Here is a 16,628-nt window from a genome sequence, read left to right on the forward strand (position 1 = left end):
GACGGCGGCGCTCACACTCTGCTCTCCCCTCCTCAGCTTACCGCCAAGTTTCCCACGGCATTCAGATGTCCACCATCAAGAAGAGGAGATCCACAGACGAGGAGGTGTTCTGTTTGCCTGTGAGTAGTGCTTTAAAACCTGCTGTACTTTGTTGAGGATACCTTCCTGAGTATTTTCTGATACCTCCTTCTCCCCTAGATCTCAGAGGGACTACATTTAATTGAAAGCTTTATTTACTTAAGATTTAGATCATACTTAACAATCAAATATCATGTTTTATTAAGTGCAAATTTGACGTTTAATTCTACTTTTTAATTAAAGTCTTAAATTGGACTTTTACTCCAGTACAGGACAGCTTGAGTTCCCTTGAATATTAATGATATAAAATATAATCATCTAATATCAGGTTACGATACTAACTTTATTAACCCTGGTATTGAGCAAAAACAAGGAGCTTACTTACCACTGTTTTATTTTTCTTACTCCAGATCAAAGGCCGTGAAATCTATGAGATTTTGGTAAAAATCAAGGAGTCTCTGGAGCTGATGCAGTATCTGCCTCAACACACCATCGAGTCGTACCGGCAGCAGCAGCAGAACCTCCTCCAGAAACAGTGAGTACTCGCTCCTATTCAGCAGAAAGTAGAGTATTGTGCTCAGTGTCATCAGGAAACATCGGATGGTTTTTTACTGAAGTGCATGTTTGCTCGCACAGAAGCCTTTTTATTTTGTACGGCCTGCAGTGATTTTACTGACTTAATTTGGACCTTAATGACTGACGTGTTGCTGGAAAGAGTGGATATTACTGATGAAGGCTACGCACTGGATTTCTCGATTTTATTTATTGCTGATACTGTAGCATTGCAGTCTTTGAATTGTAGGGGATTTTAAATCTGATCTGGTATGAAAAGAAAGGAATCGAGTGTAGGAGAAGTATCTCAAATTTGCACTCTAGTATAGGTAGATGTTTTGTAGTTGAACGTGGCAATACACCCTTTAGAAGGTCCTGCTTTCAAAGTCTTTCTTACACAAAAGTACAAAAGAATAGGCAAAAATATACGTACATCTACAAGTAAATGTACTGGTTACAGGTAATGAATGACCCATTTCAGAATTCTGTATTTGTGATTGAAACAAACAGGGTAATATAATATTCTGTAAAAGTTTCAAAAGTGCAGATTTGCACATAAAATAAATGTAATTCATTCTGTTTTTAAGACTGTGGTCAGTTTTACTCTACACTAATATGAAATGCAACAGGGACACTTTCAAAACTAACGTAGAAATACTTTTACTTCTGATACTTTAAGTACATTTTTCGTAGTAAAAGTACCTCAAATGTGTACTTAAGAGCAGTAGTTATTAGTCACAATAGCGGCACAGTTTTCCTCCATTAGATCTGTTTTTCTTTCCTTTCTCTCTCTCATGGGATGTGAGCCAACTCTGCTGAGTCGTGACGAATGTGCCGAGCTGTGCTTTGTTAACGAGAAGCTTCCCAAAGATCGTGGTAACGCCTTTGGGTGCTCTGCCAGGACTCTCTGCTCAACAAAATCTGCGCTCAGCCTCCTCCATTCACTGGAGCATTAATTAAAACTGTCTCGTGTTCACACACACACACACACACTCCCCCCCCCGCCCGCCCGCGCCCTGTTTTCACTGAGCGCTGCAGCAGAGAGGAGCTGCTGCTAATGATAGTTTGACAGCACCATGGTGATAATTACTGCTTATGTTTTAGTTTCCCATTAAGAGACTGGCAGACGGGGAGATAATGTTTGCCCTGCATTCACTGCTTTTTATTTTACTTCAGGAGGAATCATGCATTTCAAGTTTTAGTGTTGATCTGATTCTTTTAAGTCTCAGTGTCGGAGTGTGAGTGATTTCACCTTCAAAACAAAAGTGAAATCCCAAGATTATCGATACCAATTTCACACCAAAGTCATAACGAAACCATGAATCCCATGTACGTGAAACCCGCTCCGCTTCCTCATAACCGTTTGCAAAGTTCCCCAGGTCATAATTCCCTCTCCTCAATCCTTTTTAATTGCTATGAAAAAGGTTTTTACTCAAGTTATTCCCCCCCTCCCCAAAACTCTAATTTACATGATAACATTTGAACACATCATGAAAGCTTTGAAATGTACCTTCATCCAAGATATCTTTTGTTGAAAAGAGCATGAACGCACCACAATGCAACTCTATGGAACTTTCCCCTGCTGCTAACAGCTAACCAGCGCTCCTGCAGGTGTCAGAGCAGCAGCAAAAGCATACAGATAATAACATGTAAGTTACAGTACAAGTACAAATAATAGCAATAGGAATAGGTAAACCACGAGGTAGATGAGTTTGAACATAAACAGATAAAGATAATTAGGAATATAAGTAAATATGTGCAAGAGCAAGTCCACAGTAGCTACACACGCTGCACGGTGTGTCTCTGCACCCCTGATGTGTGTTTGCAGAGCGCCCTCTCCTGGTCGCTTCTGTTCCTTCTCCTCCACTAACATGCATTCAGCTCCTCCTCCTCCTCCTCCTCATACTCTTCTTCCTCCTTCAGTGAGCACTCACTCCTCTTCCTCTCTCCTCTCTGGTTCCTCCCTGCAGTCTGATTAAAGCTCGTCTTGGTAGCCGACTCATGGATCCTGCAGGAGAGCAGAGGCGGCGCTGCAGCTCCTCCTGAAACCCACATTCCTCCTCCTCCTCCTCCTCCTCCTCCATGGACGTCCTTTCTGTCTCCTTTTTTCCTCATCTACTCCTTTTTCTGCCTTCTGGGATTCTGCACTGAGGACTCTCTGTTTTTAACATCTGGAATCTCCCTGCACAAAGCCTTTCAGAGATTATAATGAAACTTACTTGCATGCGTCCTTTAAGTATATTTGAAGTTGTTACACCTCCCGGTTTGAATGATATGTAGCGTAGAGTTTAGTCATGAAGCTGACAGGAACCAAGCTCTGTTTTTATCTCACTTGAATTACGGTGCTTTCTTTCTGAGAGCTGGACTCAAAATCTTTTTGTCTTTGGGGGGAAGAGACTCTATTACTTTGCTAATGCTGGTCATGTTTTATAAAGTCACTGCAGGTCAGTTCATTTGTTTTTGTTGTGATGTTTTCCTCTTTAAGATGTGATGTAATGGAGGAAACTGCGGATGTGATTCTGTTTGAAACAGATGTTATTGTTGTGGCTGCTGCACTTTTGTCTGTCAGATTATAATAAATAGCTTTTCTTTTGGTGCTTGAACTCTGACCTGTTCTTTCACTGCTGTTTCAGTATAGAGATATGTGGTCAGTATGAGGAGGAACATCTGTCTTTAGTGACAGTTATAAACTCAAATGTGAGGCCCACCGCGACTGAAGACATTAGTATTTGACTCATTTATATGATTTCTTTGATTCGATTTCAAAATGTCTTCTTCTAAATCCCAAATCAGATTTTATTTCCATTTTGAAAAACTTAACTAAAAGGGTAATCTGAAGAAGAAAAAGGTGCAATATTAACAAGAAGTGGGTTTCTAAAAGCTATTCAAAAGTCCAGAAATATTGTAAAATGTAATATAGAATAATGATTATTAATAAATGTGATCCCCCTCTCCAGGACCTCCATGCCCTCGCAGCAGTCGTACGGCTCCTGCTCCCCCCCCCACAATAAAATGAACAAGCTGCCGTCCGTCAGTCAGCTGATCAACCCGCAGCAGAGGAACACCCTCACCCCCTCCGGCATGAGCGGAGGCCTCACCGACAGTAAGTACCCCTTATTGTTGTTGTTGTTATTTACTTCAGTATTTACGTTTACTTGTAACAGAGACGGTCAACAGCGGGGTATTAAAAGTTCTACTTAAGTAAAGGCTCTGAATACATCCTCCACCTCTGTCTAAGGCCATGCATCCCCCCCCTCCCCTCCTTATTGTTGTGATAAAGCACCTGAACGCCTCTCGCCCCCCCCTCTCTTTAAAATGAATGTGATCCCTGTGAGGCTGCCGGACCTGTTGTGATGCATTATGGGTCGTGTTGAGAGTAACCTCTCCATGCGGGTCAGTTTTGACCCAAGTCCAATCTGCTCCATGCTAGATTGTAGAACAACACTTAATAGAGTGGTGCAGGAATGAGTCCTTAACCTGGAAATGAGTCAGCAGTTTAGCACTTCCTGTTCCCTCGTCATGAAGTCAATGGTTTTCTGAACGTGTTTTTGGTTAGAGGCCTGAAATAAGATCTGTGGTTGAACGTCATACTGAATATTAGCCGCCTTAAGCTTAGCCATGTAGTTCTTTTATAGCCTAGCGTTAGCTTTCTACTCCTAGCCATTACATTTACACTTAAACAGTGTGAGGTTATCGAGCGCAGCAAAAGGTCAAGGTTTTATAAACATGTGTTCGCCACGGATCTTACTTCCTGCAATATTCCAAAATCCCATTGGCTTTTTGTCGAGGGAAACACAGAGATGCTAACTTCAGGTTCGGACTGCAAACACATCATCCCTGCACCGCTCTATTTGGCAAACCCTCCACGCAAACAGAGAGGAGGTGGTGAGGGGGGAGGGAGGGAGGTGGAGGACAGCCTCAGAGCAGTAAGAGTAAAGCGGCTCCTTTTGTCTCTGCAGTGACTCCCATGATGAGCTCTCACATCCCCATGAACGACATGAGTTCACTGAGCCCCACCCACGCCCTGCAGCCTCAGCTGCCCCTGGTGCCTTCCTCCCACTGCACCCCCCCTCCTCCTTACCCCATGGACAGCAGCATCTCCAGGTACCTCAGCAAACCACAGCGGACACATTACATTCCGATCTCACTAACTATGACGCACGAAACAACCCCACAAGTCATAAAACCAGCAAACGTAAAGGAGAAGATTACTATCAAGTGCATTTCACTTTGAATAAAACAGCAGCTGCTCTGAAAGGACGGACAAACATAGTAATGACGTTGTTTGAGGAGGGAAGTCCCCGTCTCCATTCGCCTCAAACGTCTGTTTACTTTCAAAACAGTAGAGTGGAAAAGTGCACGTCTAACATATCGTGTCAGCGACTTGTCTGCTGGACCAAACCTGAACTATTTTGAGTTTTAACGCTGTGTTAATGGCTTGATAAAAGTACATTTCGGACAGTGTTATGCTTCAATGTTTACATCCATCCGCTCATCAGAACGGCACATGCTACATCTGTAATGGCGTACTGCACTGGGAATTTACGATGACCTTTTATAACATGCAATACTGTTTTACAAAAAATGTAATGTCAACTTTATGGCATACTGCACTTTGAGATCTTTGAGGGAACACTTTTTATATCCACATATTAATGACATCCTTCACTATGACAACTTATGATTTGTTTTATGGAATATCTTGTGATTCTTTGGGTATTTTATATAAAACAGTTCTATAGCTGCTATACTAAGACTTTCTAGGATTTTCTTTGACATTCTAAAATTATCTCTAACTTTTAAAAATGATTTTTAATTCCATTTAACTTTTTTATGACAAACTTTACATTTCTCAGCATTTCTGAAAATTGTATGACAACTTTTCTATAGCTGCTATATCAAGAACTTTTGGGGATTTCGTTGGTGACTGACCATACTACACTGTATCTTGTATTATGACATTTAACCTTTTTTAAAAACACATCCTCGACTGACCTTTATGAAATGTCTCTCTGGCTGCTGCACTGAAACTTCTTCAAGGCAGCAATGCTTTTCTCTTCCTCTATACTTACACATTGAGTATAATAACTTGCAAGGTGCAGTGTCAGGCTGTTCTCTAAACACTAAATCATGGAGCGTCATATTAACCCCCTCTCTCCCCCTCCTCCCCCCCAGCTTCCTTATTCGGCTGGGCTGCGCAGGCTGCCTGGACTACTTCACAGCACAAGGCCTAAGCAACATCTACCAGATTGAGAACTATAACTTGGAGGTGAGCCCTTGCCTATCCAACACCAGTCATTTGATGGGTTAAAAACAGAAGATACCCCCCCACCCCCACCCCCCCACTACCCTGCGCATACTAAATCTCCCCTGTGTGTCGACCAATAGGACCTGTCCCGGATGAAGATCCCCGTCGAGTACCAGCACACCATCTGGAAGGGCATCATGGAGCACCGGCAGGCCATGGACTTCTCCCCACCCCCCCACATAGTGCGCACCACCAGCGGGGCGTCCACTGTCAGCATGGGCTCCTCCGAGGCGAGGGGGGAGCGCGTGATCGACGCCGTGCGCTTCACCCTCCGCCAGACCATCTCCTTCCCGCCGCGCGACGAGTGGTCCGACTTCTCCTTCGACCTGGACTCCCGCCGCAACAAACAGCAGCGCATCAAGGAGGAGGGGGAGTGAGGCGTTCAATCCGCCCCCAGCCCCCCCCCCCAATCTCACCCCCACACCACCACGTCTGTCATTTCACGCCTGCTGTTGGAACATTCCTCTGGGTTCGAGTGGTGCAGGGATGAAGTGATTGAAAGTTACCAAACGGGTTCCCTCGCCTAAAAAGCGATTCTTCCACTGGCTTTTGGACTGAAAATAATCTGTGGCAAACACACGGCTCTGATACTTATTGTTCAGCAGGATAATCTCCACTGAATAACACCACTTTAAGAATGTCTGAAGCATAAATGCAATCTCCAGAGGTAAAAAGCTAACGTTAGGCTATCAAGTGGCTCGGTCACATGACATCACGGCCAAGCAGAATCAGAATTGACTTTATTGCCAGGTACGTTCACACATACAAGGAATCTTTCTGTGGTGAAAGTGCAAACATAAACACAATGAATATTTGTTTATAAAGTTTAGCATGCTGACATTACGCACTCTCACTAGCCTCTTGTTAGCATGCGGCCATGAATTCATCCGTCGTAGAACAAAAAGGCTAAACATCTTAAGCTTGTGTTTACCACAGACTTTATTTGAGGCAAAAAGACGAGGGAACCTGAAAATGCTGACTCATTTCTGTGTCTTAAGACTCATTCCTGCACCACTCTTAGTGCAAAAGCAAAGGAACAAAAAATCACTGCACTTACTTTGCATTGTTGTCGTTAGCTGCGAGGAAACAAACGCGGCGTTGAGCAAAAGGTGCATTTTATTATGTTCTAATTTCTTGAGAGCACTTAAGAAATGCTGAGGATTTCAGGCTTTATTTTTTTGTGTTTTTTTTCATTCCCATTTAAGAGCTTGACTGGAAACCAAACTGGCATTAGAGGGATTATACGGGCTTATATTTCTGCAGCATCAAAGTGTATTTGTTCTGTTTCTGGTTGTGCAGGTTAGACACTGGGTTTCATTTTAAGTCAGCATTGATTGTAAACATTTCAAACGTTTCCTGTCAGAAGTATTATGTCAATTGATGGGCGATTTCGTGTTTCTGCTTCTATATTTTGCTTTTTTTAATGTCTATTGTGAGATCAACGCATCAGCTTTTTGTGAAGTATGTGTTAAAGAGACGGGTGTAGCCACGTATAGGCCTTAACGCTCTTGACCCAGTGTTTCTACTATGACTGATGTCCTTCTGACTTAATGCAAACGTTCGCATTAAACCGCTGTTTTTTCTACTTATGAACCGAGTTTTGGTAGAGGTTTATTCATTTGGTAACTGGCCAAAACCTGATAGATGTATATAAATTTGTATAGTTATTTTGTTTTTATAAAGTCTCCCTTAAAAAACGAATCAAACGAACAATGATGTGAATAAAACTCAGCGAGAACAAAGTCTGGATTAATTCTCCGTCACCAGCCCTACTTTGTCTCAGTAGCCAGCATTGTTAGAAAAAGCAGAGACCGTCTGCATCTTTTTTTCATGTTTTTGTACAATGTGTTGTAAATATTATGCAATATACCAAGGGTATTCTGATATAAATCTGAAATAAATATCCATACTTGCTGTATCGCATGTCCAAACTCCTTCGTGTCAATTTATTTCATCTGGAAATATCCCTTTTGTGGTTTCATAAGTTACTGACACGCACTTTTGGTTATTGGGGTCTAAACTAAGCATCTAGATGTTGACTTTGTGCTCATTTCAAACTGTTAACATATCAACTTCTGCTCCTCTTTTGAGATAATGACTAAGAACTTTACTCTAAGCCTTATCGAATTGAAAGGTCTTAATATAATAAAGCAATTGCAAGAATTACAAAGTACACAATTCCTTTATACAGCAATCAGAAAATAGTGATTTATTTCAGTTGAACGTTTTGATCAGGATTATTTCATTCTTATTTACCTTGAAAGGAGAACTGTTTTGTTTCAGATATTTAAGGGATGACAGAATAAGTTAAAGATCAAGCATTTTCTGCACCTTGAGCTTCCTTTTTTTAAAAGACCTACATTTTTGTGTTTGAGTGGAATTTTTCAGTTTGCTTTCCCCTTATGTCACCACTTGGGGAGTAGAGAACAGGAACACACAAAGTTGTAAGAGGTTTTCTCCGACAGCAGCAAAAGATGGAGGCGTGACAAAATGAAATAACTTCAGCCGGATCAAACTGTGTCTCTTCTCTACCTTTTATTCCTCTGAGTACCAAACATCGTGAACCTGTAACTCCTCAGTCCCTTACCTCAACATATTTACAAAAATATTAATCTTTTTACATTCTGCTGCAGTCATTCAGTCCATCCAGTTACTCCACCTCCGCCACATCACCCACCTCCACCTCCATGGTCTCGATCACCTCCCCTGCCTCCTCCTCCTCCTCCAGCTTGGGGTCCGTGAGCCCCTGCTGAGAGAGGACGTAGTTGACGACCTGCATGATGCCCTGATCGGACAGCGTGGACAGCGAGCCGTCGGTCACCGCCTGCACGGCCTCCACGGCCTCCACCGTCTCCTCGGTGATCAGCACCGTCTCGATCTGCTCGGCGGGCGGTTGCCGGGCGGGTCTCAGCTCCGGCGGCAGCTCGGAGGCCAGGATGCTGACGGCGTGCTCCACCTGCGTGCCCTGGTTGTGAAACTGCAGCGTGTCTTTCTCCAGCATGATCTTCCCCGGCAGGTTGTCCCCGTGGTACTTGGCCATGTGTTTGCGCAGCGTGCGGGCGTCGATGTGCGCCTCCTGGCACATCGGGCAGACGTACGGGCGCTCGCCGGTGTGCGTTCGGACGTGGCGCTTCAGAGAGCGAGCGTCCGCCCACGCCACGCCGCAGGTCAGGCACTCGAAGGGCTTCACACCTGGGGGAGAGACGGTGGAAAATGTATCATAAGGACCCCCAACCGAGCTGAGGAAAAGCACTTATCTGTTCTTCAATAACAAAAGAATTACAGTTTAAAAGATAAAACAGAACAATAAGTCCCAAGTAAGAGGAGTTGAGTTGGAAATATAATAAACAGTATAGCAGTTCTCACCCTGGTGGTTGTTGATGTGGCGCCGGTACTCCCTCAGCTGAGTGAACTTCCTGCCACACTGCTCACACTCTCTCTCCAGGTTCTGCTTCACTCGCCCCTTCTTCCCGTGCGTCGCTTTCTTCACGTGTCTCCGGAACAACGCCTTCTCGAAGAACTCCTTCCCACACACGTTACACCTGAGCACACACACACACACACACACACACACACACACACACACACACAGTTTAATACCTGGGAAGATAAATCCCAGAACAACTGATGATTCATTCTAATAAAACTCGTCCTCCTTCTTCTTCGGTGGTGCTGGACTCACTTGAAGGGCTCGGCCACGCTGTGCGACTTGACGTGGGAGTACCAGTCCTTCTTCCAGCTGTAGCACTTCCCGCACACCTGGCACTGGAACGGTTTCAGACCCATGTGTTTGTTCATGTGCTGCTGCAGGTCTTTGGCTTCGTAGAACCTCTTGTCACAGCTGCAGGGAGAACCAGAGAGGACACTTTTACACACTGCTGCAGGGAGGACGTGTTATTGTAGCATCTCCCTGCTTCCCTCAAACAAAACAGGATTCCTCACGTGGATTTTGGAATAGCACAGAAAATAAAGACGTGCTTGTATGCCGACTCATTTTAGGACTATAAACCATGAGTATACAAATTAAAAAGGAGAGCGAAGAGAGACTCACTGGGCGCAGGCGAAGGGCCGGATGTCGGGTCGGGGCTGGTGCTTCTTCAGGTGTTTGCTCAGCGCTGACGCGCGGTGGAAAGTCGCTCCACATGTGTTGCAGAGGTACTTTGATTCACCTGGTAAAACATGAAGAAATACTTCAATTAAAATCAAATAACGACTCCTATCTCACACCGTAGTTTAGAATAAGATCTTGTCTTCTTGATGAATATATTGAATACTTCTGTGCTTTCATTGTTCCTTTTATCTCAAAGGGCTTAAAGGGCTTGGATCCCTCCAACTTACTTTATTACTAAATGGGGACCCAAAAGATATTTTAAACAATACATTTCACGAATGTTCTAAACTTAAAAACACCACACTACATTTGAAAACATTTTAAGGACTTCCAGCACTTTTACAAAAGCTTGCATTTTGTCTTGTGATTTACTTCATGTTGAGATCTTACACTGCATTGTGACTTTTATACTTTTAGTTTTCTTATTTATTTCTGTGTTTTTTTGCACAAAAATTCCATGTGATTCCTTTTGTGTGATTTGCCAGGAGAAAGCTTAGAGATAGAGACCTCATAACTTGGAATAGAAACTTGAACCATCATGTATTTCCGCTGACCTGTGTGCAGGCTGGTGTGCTCCTCCATGCTCCTCTTGCTGACGAAGGACTTCTTGCAGAACTCGCACTGGAACTGCTTGCTGACGTCGTGCAGCGCGCGGTGCATCTTCAGGCTGTGTTTGTGGGCGAACGTCTTCCCGCACACCTTGCAGGAGTGCGGCCGCACGCCGGTGTGGTTCAGCATGTGGATCCGCAGCGAGTACAGCTTGGGCAGCGTCTTCCCGCAGATGTCGCACACAAACTCCCTCTTGGTGTTCGGAGACTGAGTTTTGTCCTCCAGGTCGCTGTCCCCCACCCTGCCCTCGGGGGGCGGCTCGACGGGGGGTTTGATGATGGCCGCTCGCTGGCTGCTCTGCTGCTTGTGTCGGGCGAGGTGAGCGCGCAGCGAGGCGGCGTACTGGAACTCCTTACTGCACAGCTGCAGGGAAACACATGAATACTGTCAGAATCAGACCGATGCTCCGTCTACATAAATAAAAGAATTAAGAATAAATATAATTTAAAAAGAAAATATTTATATCACAAGAAGTTAAAGCAGAACGTCCATAATATGCCGTATTTATATAATATAATAAAAGGAAATAATATCATTTTAATTAATAAATTACATAAATAGGTTTTAAAATCAATTAAAAAATACTGCAGCATTTGAATGTTGATCTTAAAGTCAAACTCGTGAATGAAGCTTCAATCTCTTCTCTGCAGCCTCTAAATCATTAAACGTAATAAACCCTGACATGTTGTCCCCACACTGAAACTCACGCTGCACTTGTATCCGCGCGCCTTCTCGTGTTTGAGCGTGTGCATGATGAGGGCGTAGCGTCTCTGGAAGGACATGCCGCACTCGGAGCAGCTGTGCTCCCCGTCCACGGCGCTCTCTGGAGGCTTCCCGTCCAGTTTCACCCCCCCGCTCTCTGGCTCCGCCTCGTTTTCTCCAGCCTCCTCTGCGATTGGATCTCTGGTGGGCGTCTTGTTCTTCATGGCGCTGATCTCTGGCTCCGCCCCCCCTTCAGACACAGCCTGTGTTTCATCCTGAGGATCCACCGGCTGCTTCGGGGGTCTTCCTCTCTTACCATGCCTCGGGGCCGTCTGGAAACACAACCATGGTCAATATCTACAGACCGTTTACATGCACACAAAACTATAGACCACATGTGGCCCCTTTAAATTGTAGAGGTGTACCTTGGGGGTGGTGGGTCGTGGTGGTGTTGACGCTTTCTTCCCCTCCTCCTCCTCCTCCAGCCCCATGTGTAAACGAGCGTACCCCCCCTCAGCGATGGAGCGCTGCCTCAGCCGCCTCCTGTTGGGCTCATCTGACTCCAGTTTTTCTCCGTGGCTCTCCTCATCCGCCTCCGGCTCCTCCTCCTCCAGCGGAATGAACTCCTCCACCTCCGGCTCCACCGCCACCTCCTCCTTCTTCACTTTAGCCGGGCGTCCTCGCTTACGTTTCTGCGGCGCTGCTTCTACCTCCACCTGAGGAGACTCCGCCCCCCCCGCCTCCGCCTCAGAGGAGAGTTTCACGACCTCCGAGGGGCTCACTTTGTCCGGGTCCACGTTTATGACAAAGCCCACCTTCGCCTCAGCGCTCTGCGGCTCCTCCATCGCCAAACAAGCCGACACCACCGCTAAACTCTCGCTGGCTCCCGCCTGCCCGCTGTGAGTCACCACCGTCATGGTCTCCTCATCGGCGTCCTCTGCACCGCGGGAAATCAGCGTCATGGTCTCCCCTGCTTCAAGCTCCTCACTGTTTGTGATCAGAGCCATGCTTTCTGTTTCTCCCGCCTCCATCTGATCCCCATCCCCCGCTTCAGGTACCTCCATCTGTGGGACAAACCCCTCTGACGCCGCTACGAACGCCAAAGGCTCTCCGGTGACGGGGACGCCGCTCTGTGTCACCACCGCCCGGCCATCGCTCTCGATGGTGACCACGAATTCCTCGTCCTTGGAGCCTTCCTGATTGGCCGGCTCCATGGACACCACGGTGTGAACGTCTCCCCGCTGGTACACCGTCAGCTTCTGCTCCTCCACCTTCTTGTGGATGGACTCGCAGATCTGCAACACCTCCGTCATCAGCAGGTGGCGGGCCAGGTTGGCGATGTCGGCCATGACGCAGAAGTTGAAGGTGAGCAGGGAGGTGTAGGCGAAGTCCAGCAGTGGGAGGAAGCTGGCTTTGGTGAATCCTGGGGAGAGGAGGAAGAGGAAGGTGAGACACTGAGCTTCTTTTGATGATGGTGTTGGTGAGAAGGTTCTGATTTCTTGATGGAGCGGCGAGGAAGAGTCGATACAAATATGGTGTTTTGTTGGTTTACTACTTAATGAATTTAATATGTAGCTTAAAAGCCAAAATGAATGTTATAAAAACGTCCAATAAATAAATACAAACATGTCTTTTTTTAAATAACAAAGGTAATAAGCACAACATAGACAAAGAGCATGATCTCTCACCGGAGAGATCGACCACCGCCTCGTGCGTGGACGCGGCTCCCTTCTCGAAGAACAGCTCGTTGAAGTACTCGCTGCAGGCGGCGAGGACGGCTTTGTGAGCGCGGTACTCGTCTCCCTCGATGAGCAGCGTGATGTCGCAGAACTGATTCATGAGTCGCTGCTGGTTCAGTTTGTCCAACATCGTCTGGCTGTGTTTGGGCAGGAACTGATTCACCTCCCCCTTGCTGTCCACCTAGGGAAACACACACACACACACACATGAAAACACTTTAAAAATGCAAGTGTCAAATCATCATCACACATATCTAAATAATGAACAAACAAACAAGTGAAACTTACAAAGACGAGTTCGTGCTTGGCCAAAGCTTTGTGTCTCAGTTTACCAGACAGGTCGGCAAAGACTAAATTATCTCCCTCTTCATCCTCCTCCTCCTCTTCCTCCTCATCGTTAGCGTTGGCGGTGGTTCTGCGTCGCCCCGGACGCGGGAAAAGTCGAGTTCCCCCGCTGTCATCCACACTGCGTCTGCTTAGACACTCTGGACACTCTCTGATGATGTCCTTCACCTGCTTCAGGATACCTGAGGGAGACAGAAATAAAGGACAGGTCATTCACAGCGAGACAAATCTGAGAAAAATGGACATTTAAGGCACTGGGACATGATAACACATAATACCCTGTATTATTGTAGAATATTTACACTTATTTTGTTCCCCACCTCTCCACCAGTAGCAAAAAAAAAGTCTCAACAACATTTTTAATGTTTAAATTCCAAAAGAAACACCAGAGTACTTTATCTGAGCATTTTCAATGTTATAAAACACAGCACGATTCTCTTCTTTATAAAAGCTATACTTATTAATGATGTTATTTGTATTATTCTAATTACAATGAGCCTATTAGCAAATATTCTTTTTGATAAATACAGAGGGGGGTAACCTGTCGTAAATTGTGAATTTAAATACAATAATATTGTGTCGATCATGACAACAGCAAAAAAAAGTTCAAAGCATAATTACTTAGGTTAACCACTAGATGGAGACAGAGAGTAACAGTGACTGTGGCGTATATTTACATTAATAAAACCTCAATTTTATATTAGTTTTCTGGCAGATTTAACCACATTTAAGTGCCTATTTAAAATTAAACTTTATTGCTCACCTCTCCACCAGTACTTCTGGGAGATAGAGTCCCAGGTCAGCTGCTGGTTCAGGTGTTCCCCGCCTTCGGAGACAACATGCGCCGCAGTGATGAGCTCCCTCCGCCGGCCGTCCTGCAGCACCACTTCCAGCTCTGTGAAGTCCTTCTGCCCCTTCAGCCGCCTCTGGTAGAACAGAGTCCCGCTACGCACCACGTAGCAGGTTGCTGCTTTGCGGATCTTTCTCTTGGTGTTCCCGGGAGTCCCGGCTGCGTACGGCTCCCTCTCATCGGTAAGATAGCGGATGATGGCCCGGTAGCTTTCTTCGCTCGACATGTCGTAACCGACACCAGCGCTTTTTACACTCAAATCCGGGGGTTCTGCCGCCCACCTCGGCTTGTAAAATTGTGATTTGAATTTTAAATTGTAGATAACGGGAAATGTTAACGCAGGAATAACATTTCACATTGTTTTCTTTAAGACGGAACTGCAGTTCTCGATCGTCGGGGTGGACTTGCTGCCCGAACAGACAAAATGGCTGCTGCACAACCGGACGTGGCGTCAGTGGTGTGGCGGAAGCAGGTCGTGAATGTCTTCCGCCACAAGAGGGCGCCGTGTGCAAACTTATATATGAACACCACAGACTGTAGGCTTTTATATGATTAGAGAATGACTATAATGTAAGTATAACAGAGGCAACAGTCTAGAGAAATCTTTTGAATTAAGTTATTTGTTCCAATTTTTTAAAACAATGTTATTTTTTTTAATGTATTTCAGTATCATTATTAAAGTATTTTCTTCATTTACAACTTAATTTAAAACATTGTTTGGTCTGAATTTTAGTATCATTTTTGTGTTTTTCCTTTACTTGTTATATATCAATTTAAGTATCACAATTATATATTTTTGATCTTCATTCGGGTGTCTTTAATAGATTTATTTAGTATTTTTTTTATTATTTTTGATTTTCAATTATATATATTCATTTAAGTGTCATTATTTTTATTTAATTTTTTACAATTTATTGATATAAATACAAAATAATATAATATAGTAATATTTTAAACTGTAGAAAACGTATATCAGTGATTCTTGAGACAAGGGACAAAACAGGTTTTCATTTTCAAAAAGAATATTTTGATAATTTGCTAAATATATGAATAGTTTTGTTCAATTATTTATTGTCTATCCAAACATGCTTTGGTTCAACCTCCCAGTTGTATATGTTTAATATAAATTGCAATTTTGCTGGATCAGCACTAATTTTTTGTCAACACCGTCAGAAACATAAAAATACTTTTATTGATTCTTTTAAATTATGTTATCACATTGATTTTCACTCATCAGGTGAAAGTTCCCCTAATTATGCACAAATATTTTGAAATCAATGAAATGCCAGTTTTAAAGCCAGAGAAGTCAATGATTAATTACTATAATTGAAATCGTACATATCAGATACATTTGTCTTTAACCTCCAGACTTAACAGTGACATTTTTAAGCATAAGAAATACACATGAACGTTGGACATGTGTTAGTCTCTGAACATATATCCTTCAAGGAATAAAACACGTGCCCTTTTTAAAGAAATAGTAAAGAAAAGTGATCTGACGGAGTTGACAACGCACAAACGGAGTTGACAGGGCACTGATGGAGTTGACAGGGCACTGATGGAGTTGACAGGGCACTGATGGAGTTGACAAATTAAAATTGCAGGAACGATAAAATCATCACCAACTGGAAAAATCTCATCCAAAATGTCTTTCTGAACTTTCACAAAACTCTAATACTCGAAGACACTTGATATTTAGAATTATTTTCTTGAATAACGGCTAAGAAAGGGACAATGTTTTCAGGAACAGTTTACTAATCAGGTAGGAGATGATTAACATGTTGTCACGAATTGGCAGACGACACAAACATAACTGTGATGGGAGTTTTATAGTACTGGCAGTACAGGGTTAACAGAGGAAACACGAGCAAAAACAGGCAACTCAGAATTCAAAACACAGGAGATGTTCACAAATGGGACTCAGGATTCAAAACACAGGAGAAATGTTATAAACAGGAAAGCACAAAAGATACGGGGGCTAAACTAAGAACTACTGACTAAACTCAAATGCACTGTTGCGCAGGAAGAAACTTGGAACCTCACTACGAGAGTGAGGCAAACAGGACTAAACAGCGCAGTAAGGCGCGAACAAACTAAAAGTCCAACAATCTGGTAATCCTGGCAAACTGTGAGCTATGACGAGATGTAGTCGTGGGGAGGACTGACGTGGCTGCAGAGGTCGGGGAGGTGTTTGAGTGTCAAAGTGACGAGAGGGGGCGTGGCCAGAGTTCGGTTCAACACAGACTTGACACATGTTCCCCCTCTATGTAGTCCATTACCTCAGGAGAAATCTGATATATCTCCCTGGTGCTGCTTAAGCGAGCCGGTGAAGAT

At 44.2% G+C, this 16,628-nt stretch overlaps 2 protein-coding genes across 2 annotated transcripts in view; one reads left to right on the forward strand and one right to left on the reverse strand.

The window, feature by feature from the left end:
- Positions 1-7,869, forward strand: part of tp63 (tumor protein p63) — a 26,804-nt gene extending 18,935 nt beyond the window's left edge. The window contains exons 7-12 of the mRNA XM_063891069.1: positions 37-119; positions 489-613; positions 3,588-3,733; positions 4,590-4,734; positions 5,806-5,899; positions 6,019-7,869. Of these exons, the coding sequence (XP_063747139.1) occupies positions 37-119; positions 489-613; positions 3,588-3,733; positions 4,590-4,734; positions 5,806-5,899; positions 6,019-6,315 (890 nt within the window). The 3' untranslated portion in view covers positions 6,316-7,869. The remainder of the gene's footprint in view (positions 1-36; positions 120-488; positions 614-3,587; positions 3,734-4,589; positions 4,735-5,805; positions 5,900-6,018) is intronic.
- Positions 6,860-14,708, reverse strand: zbtb11 (zinc finger and BTB domain containing 11). The gene is made up of 10 exons (XM_063891068.1): positions 14,208-14,708; positions 13,388-13,626; positions 13,049-13,280; positions 11,786-12,783; positions 11,366-11,692; positions 10,604-11,021; positions 9,990-10,107; positions 9,621-9,779; positions 9,305-9,480; positions 6,860-9,130 (listed from the first exon to the last, which is right to left on the reverse strand). Exons 1-10 carry the CDS (start codon positions 14,518-14,520, stop codon positions 8,589-8,591), a joined length of 3,522 nt encoding a protein of 1,173 aa, XP_063747138.1. The 5' UTR covers positions 14,521-14,708; the 3' UTR covers positions 6,860-8,588.
- Positions 14,709-16,628: the final 1,920 nt, after the last annotated feature.

Source organism: Eleginops maclovinus, chromosome 9, assembly GCF_036324505.1.
Source record: "Eleginops maclovinus isolate JMC-PN-2008 ecotype Puerto Natales chromosome 9, JC_Emac_rtc_rv5, whole genome shotgun sequence".
In the NCBI taxonomy this organism is placed as follows: Eukaryota; Metazoa; Chordata; class Actinopteri; order Perciformes; family Eleginopidae; genus Eleginops; species Eleginops maclovinus.

Excerpts from the sequence above, each read along its gene's own strand:
- zbtb11 (XM_063891068.1), bottom strand. The coding sequence starts at position 14,520 with ATGTCGAGCGAAGAAAGCTACCGGGCCATCATCCGCTATCTTACCGAT. Across the intron at positions 13,627-14,207 it reads CCAGAAGTACTGGTGGAGAG|GTATCCTGAAGCAGGTGAAG; the intron begins GTGAGCAATAAA and ends TGTCTCCCTCAG. Across the intron at positions 9,481-9,620 it reads AGCGTGGCCGAGCCCTTCAA|GTGTAACGTGTGTGGGAAGG; the intron begins GTGAGTCCAGCA and ends GTGTGTGCTCAG.